General features: G+C 38.4%; 1 protein-coding gene across 2 annotated transcripts in view; it reads right to left on the minus strand.

Annotated features, from left to right (window-relative positions):
- FYB1 (FYN binding protein 1) overlaps window positions 1–4,936 on the minus strand; it is a 122,125-nt gene extending 117,189 nt beyond the window's left edge. For both annotated transcript variants that reach the window (XM_048851133.2, XM_048851132.2), the window contains exon 1: window positions 4,857–4,936. In XM_048851133.2, coding sequence (XP_048707090.2) covers window positions 4,857–4,859 — 3 coding nt within the window. In that variant the 5' untranslated portion in view covers window positions 4,860–4,936. The remainder of the gene's footprint in view (window positions 1–4,856) is intronic.
- Window positions 4,937–6,875: the final 1,939 nt, after the last annotated feature.

Genomic DNA, 6,875 nt, shown 5'->3' on the forward strand with positions numbered 1-6,875 from the left:
GGACTAAGTTGAGAAGTGAGGCTATTAGGTCCCCATCCATAATAAACGACTCCAGAGAGTAAACTTCAGTATCTTCAGTTGCTCCCAGAGATGATCTTGAAGCCAGTGCAGATGATGGAGCACATAAAGCATTTTCTGAGCACAGAACATTTATGCTCACTTGTTGGCAGGTGCAGCTAAAAAGGAACACTGCATCTGTATACATCCGATGAAGTGAGCTGTAGCTCACGAAAGCTCATGCTCAAATAAATTGGTTAGTCTCTAAGGTGCCACAAGAACTCCTTTTCTTTTTGCGACTACATCTGTAACCCTTCTTGTGGGAAAATGATCCCCCCAATGGAAGGTCTTTCAAACTCTGAGCATCAAAACAAATTACGTTTAGGAAAAAATATGTGCATGCAACACCTGTTGTGCAAAACCTGTTACGCAGGCATCTTATCGTTCATATCGATGGGGAAATAAAAAGTACAATTTTTTGGTAGCCTATTGGAGTAAGTAGGCAACTATGTTTTAAATGGGTCAGTGATAGCCCATGTGTGGCTCATTTCTGACTGAATATATATAGTTTGTGGATTTCAGCCAATACTGAGAATAATCCTCTATTATTTATGTTGATTCACAGTCACAAATGTGTCTTGATTCAATATGTGACAGATTGCCAAATCCTGTCTTGCTCTGACACCACAGAGCATAGTGGACGCTGACAATAGCAACAAAGAAACCACCATCCACTTAGTATCTTTTACATCATCTAGTTTCTCAGCAACTTTAACCCTAGTGGGCTAAAACTCATGTAGTAAAATAATTACATCAACAAGCTTGCTTCTCCCAAAATGGAGAAGAAAACTAAATTTGTTTGCTATGTAGACTCTTTGCATGCACCTTTGTTTTTGTAGTTATCAGTTTATTTCTTCAATGAAATTGAATTTGACACATCATCTCTTTTTAGGTTGTTTGTTGTTTCAGTGTTTGCACTTTTAAAATCACAGTAGGGGAAGTTTTCTAAGCAACCAGATCAAGAAGGAATTTGCTAGAATTAGAAAATCAAAGCAGAATCATTCAAAAACTTGGAGACAGCATGCTTGTGTGGAGGAGAAGCATTGAAGGCTGAAACAATGGTGCATAAAATATCCCAGTAGGCCGTCTTTCAGGCAGTCTTTGCAGAGAGCTCAAGAAATGAACAGCCCCAAACTCTGAACTACTCTGCTACCATTAGAAATGATCCTTCACCCTCAAAGTCATCCCCATGGGTCATGCTTTAGTCATATTGTCTGGGTGACATGGGATAGCTTGCACTGCATTGGAGAAACAGATTACTTCATTGTTCAACACTGTCTATCCTGTACCTGTCAGAAGCATTATGTGCCCTTTTAAAAAGTGCTGTAGATAAGAGTGTTGCAAATGGATTTATTTCAGCAAGCTCACTCGCTTGATAGGATTTGTCCCAAAGTCTGCTCAAACACACCTAGCAGTCTTCTTTCTAACCCTACTTCAAAGCTGTTACCATTCCTTCACTGTCAATTAACGAGTTCACTATTTTTCAAAATATTTACTAAATTCATATTTTTCATGCTGCTAGTCTGAAGTTGGTCTCTGAAAATAAGATGCTCAGGGTTTTGTCCTACTTAGTTAAAAGATGGTTTGGAAAAAACAACCAACCTCCCAGTTCATGGCCCTAAATATGTGCATAACTTTTAATACATGAGTAGTCCCATACTTAAAGTTATGCATGTGCTTAAGTAACTTGCTGAATTGGTGTCTAAGATTGTAAAGTCTTTGAGGCAGGGATTATCATTTATTATATTTTTATTTATTATATATTTTATTTTTATATAGTGCCTAATGTGGGACCCTGACCTGGTTGGGAACTCTAGGCACTACCATAAGATAAATATTTAATAATAATATTAATAAAACAATCTAAATAGCCCCCAAATTGAAATGTATTTAAAATCTGGATTTGAGATTGTATTTTCATCTTGAACCCTGTTGTGTGAGAATAGCAAAGAACTAGAGAAAAAAGTTGATTTAGTCTCAAGACTGAAAAAGCGTCTTTATTGGAATAATGAACAGTATAAAACCTAAAGCTACACTAGCTCTCTGCTTCTCTCTAGAGCCTTCCCCACCTACAGATTGAAAAGCACAATACACACACCACCCCCTGCTTTTTCTGTACAGTCTTCAACAAATAAACCAACTGCATGAAACAGGAGAACTCGCGAATCCAGGTGAATTGATCAGATAAACCCTTATCCAGAAGTTGACCAGATCAGGATGAATGATGAAATTGGTGACTCATTTGGATCTAGAATTTGTTGTTAAAGACTCTTATCAATAGGATTATTCTACTTCAGGAAGGCTGGGGTCTAAGAACTATTTCTAACAGCATTACACAGCTGGATTTGAAATCATCAGAAAATGGTACCTATTTCTCATGCTTACATTAGTTAGTTTCAGCCATGTAGTAACTTGGGTTCAGTTATACCCATTAATAGCAACTAGTATTTTTCTCATCCAGTGCTAGCAGACTGGGCTTTGGTTTAAGATTGGATAAGCTTACAGCCGCATTATGGCAGTAAAGTGAAACCTTAGATATAGCATCCCTTAGCCTCAAACACTGTAGACAGGGTCACTTAGGAGAAAGCCCCCAGAAAAAAAGTTTTGCATGCTTCCAGACCATGGCTACTGGTGTATGCTGAAACATCATCAAATGCCAGTATTGGGTCATGGTCATTAGATTATAAAGTGGACTCTTGGATCTATCAGTCTCATGCCTTAGTTCATTTCCACTTCCTGCAGCTTTGCAGAATATTGCTTATTTGCCGTTGAAAGATTTCTGGGACACTTGTGATGCTCAGCAGAAGAGAAGAAAACAGTATCTTTGAAACAGTATTATAAAAGTGTCAGTTTAAGATAAATCTAGCATAAAAATGCCCACAGTTATTTTATATTACTTTGAATGGTCAGTGAAATCTGGATTCAGACTAAGCAACTTGGAGAACTTTTTTTTAATTTTAAAGAAAAAAGTGGCACTGTTATTTGTTCTTTATTTTCAAACTATATTGGAGCACAGAACAACTGGTGTATTCCACATACTTGCATACATACTCCCTACACTGAAACAACCCCATTTGGATAAGCAACCAGACATTTGAATTGTGCCAATAGAGTAGCTCTGTGCCAGCCATACGTATTTAAATATAGAGGTTTGCAAGTGCTAGGAGTACATGCAAATTTGGGGCCTTATTGACTAGCTCTAGTGATGAGGATGGAATTTCTGCAATAAATAGAAAATTGACATGTGTTCTGATTATGGGATGCTAGTCTTGTACAAATTTAGAGGCAATTTCTTTTCCCAGTTACACATGTGTAAAGATAGCGTAAATTACCTTCAGTGAGTTTGAATCAAATTACTCTGGTGTAACAGAGCAGAATTTTGTCTTTGGATATTAGATAGTTACTATCATGAATACTAGTAATTAAAATCAAAGTAAATTAGTGATGAATAAGAAATGCTGTTTTTACATATCCCAAATTTTACTCTAAGCCTCTGAAGCCATTTCTCAGACTCATGAAAGATTTCATCATTGGAGAAGGGCTTAACCAAAAGCCCAGATCCATAACTTCCAAACTGTGTGTGTGTGGTGGTGCAAAATAAACCTGGATCTGGATCTGAACATTTACACATTGTCTTTCTCTTTATGATGACCTGAACCAAATCCACCTGAACTTTGGGGTGTTCAGAATCTGGAGCCAGATCAGAATCTTTCAGATTGTGTTAATCTCTGTTTACACTTTTCACACAATTGCACTGACATGGAAGTGTTCAAATGAAGAATCTATCTTACAAAATCACCCTGAAAGATTGCTTTGTTTGCATACATATACCATGTTGTAGAAATACTGTGAGTATCTGTATATTTTCATCATCCCCAGAGGAAAAGGTAGACCATACTAAATGCTACTCTCATTCAGACTTCATATTGTTGACCCCCTATCCACCATCTCCTGCCTCCAATCACTGATCAGGATTTCCTAATAAAATAGCTAAAAAATGTAAACTTTATAGTATTATACAGAAGCCTTGAATTCCATTGAAGTTTTATTTTTAAGGAAACAAATCTAACAGATTACTAAAATGTGCAGGTCTATTGTACAGCCACATAAAAAGCTTTATGTTTCTGAGCTACAATGTTCTTACATTTCAGATTAGGACACTGGAAAGGCTTTCTGGAGGTCTAATTAAAGTGCTTGACTCATTCCCATTTCCAATGTGTGGCTGTTGCTATACACTTACATTGGCATCGGACTCCCTAAGATACACAACATTTCTCGCCCCCCCACCCCCTCTTACTCTTGAAGGCAACAATTGTTTTCTCTTTCTTAATTTCAAATGCTAGAATCAGTAAAATACATCCTTTCCTGTACAGATCACTTGGGCCATATCTACATTACAGGTGTACCATTATTACGCTATAATGTAGATGCTTCCTACCTCAACAGAAGGGGATTTTCCATTGATGTAGTTAATCCACTTCTCTGAGAGGCTGTTCTTCCACTGACCTAGCTGCATCTACACCTAACTACAGCACTTAGGATACAAATTTTTTCCACACCTCTGAGTGACGATCAGGTTGTTCCAATTTTTAAGTGTACAGCTGGCCTTGGGAAGAGACAGTAAAGAAATGTAAAAGTGTCATCATTTGCTAAACAGCAGGAAGTTCAACTGCAGGGAACTGAAATGAAAATTGCTGGGAGCCGACAGCAACTTTTACAGTCATGTCCACTGTAGTTTTAGTCCTAAATCATACACATGTGTGTATGAAAAGTAAATGCATAGAAAGTTCTGTACTTACCATAGTGTCAGCAACTTCGTGTCTGCAAGTCTGGTAAAGAGCATGTACTGCAATATTGTGAGGCAAAAATGTTCTGTCCTTCAGAGTGCACTTCCTTTTTTGAAAGTCTGTGTGGTCTGTCCAGCCTTCACAGGAAGCCATAACAGCAAAATCCTTATTTTGCATATTATCAGAGGCCTAACAATGCTTATAGCTGTATGTATTTTCTTGGGATACAATGTAGTACTGAGAAGGACAAGTGAAAGTGAATTAACATATGTTCATTATATACTCTCCAAAAGGATGATAAACAGGTTAATGACTATAAACATTTTCTCACTAGTGCTTGGTTGAGTTCAAAATCCTATTTTGACTCCTTTCTTTTTAAAAGCCTTTCATGCTTGTTTTCCAGCAACATTCAAATGTCCAGGCTTTGGTAACATCTTCCTTAATCCATCACCTTCCGGGTCTAACACTGAGGGGTGTTCGGAATTTGAATCCAGAACCCTGACTCTAACAGGTGGAGCAATAACCCTCTATTCAAATACCCCTGAATGTTGGCTGTTCAAAATTCCACTCTAGATCGCAACAGAAAGGCATGATGGTTCAGGACATGTTCCTGCTCTAGCACACGTGGAATGTGGTCAAGTCAGTTTCTCTATGCCTCAGTTCCCCTCTGTAAAAAATGGGAATAATAGTACTTCCCTATTTCACGGGGTGTTGTGAGGATCGCTAAATTACAATAGTGTGAGGTGTGTAGGTACTCCTTCAATGCGAACCAATAAGTACTTAAGATAGGCCCATGCTACAAAAGTCTATCTCTCTTTAATTAACCCCTCCCTGCCAAACCATTTGCTTAGCTAAGATGCAATACCAGGCAAAAATCAGAAGTAGGGGGAGTGATGGTGCTATTTCTGATGTTCTTATCTTTTGTCAGTGATGCCTCCCTGAAAGCGTTTCTGTAAAAACCTTCAGTGATTCAGAGCCTGAGGCAGATGTAAGGCAGGCTGGGTTGGCTCACATTTCTTGTGAAATCAACAACGGCCTTTTCACGCAGAATAATCACTCTGGCATGCTTTTTAAGCAGCCTGCACATAGAGTAACCAATTTTACTATATGTGCTATTCCTCCTCCCCCGAGTTTAACAATGAGCGTGAAAGCTTTAAATATAGATTTAGAAACCTCTGTCATGAGCAGCAGTAATAGCAGCTCTGGCAAGAGTCCGTCTCTTGGTACTATGTTCACTTGCTCTCCCACACAGCAGTTCTCAAATGTTACCTCTCCTGGCCCCCGCAAAAAATTCATAATAAACCAAAATGTTAGTTCCATGAATATTCAGAGCTTTAAAAACTAGGGGAAACATCCAAATAGTTTCTAAACATTTTATTGACTAAGAATATGGATCTAACTCTCAGCAGGAAGATGAAACAGGATGTGTGGTGAAGAGCAGGAGATGAGATAGTAATTAAATTAGATGAAGGTTTTTTTAAAAAATTGGATGTCACAATAATGGGATTCCACCGAAACCAGTAACTCTTCACCCAGCTCATCATGTAAAAAGTCTGACATGTCATTGTGAGGATCCCAAAAACATCCCCCAAACCCAAAGTTACTCTTCCTATCTACAACTACTACTGCCTAGTTTTTATACAGTGTTTTTCATCAGCAGATCTCAAAGTGCTTTACCATGGAGGCAAGTACAATTATCCCCATTTTCCAGAGGGGGAAACTGAGGCAAGATAGGTGAAGTGACATGCCCAAGATCACCCAGTTGCAGAGTCAGGAATAGAACCCAGTCCCAATGCAGTGTTCCATCCACTAGGCCACCCTCTTTCCTACATTAAGTACTGAGAGTTATCATCAGGGGCACTTCCTCATGTCTGATGTATGCAAAAATATGCCGTGCTATATTCTCATTTGCTTTCTCAGTGTAAAGGGAGCCTGAGTATAAATATGAATCAAGCCCATTAATTTTTGTGTTGCAGCTATAACCAATGGCAAACAAACAGATGAAAGGTAGGTTAGATTTTGGTCAATGAG

Source organism: Caretta caretta, chromosome 5 (assembly GCF_965140235.1).
Source record: "Caretta caretta isolate rCarCar2 chromosome 5, rCarCar1.hap1, whole genome shotgun sequence".
NCBI classification, from domain to species: Eukaryota; Metazoa; Chordata; order Testudines; family Cheloniidae; genus Caretta; species Caretta caretta.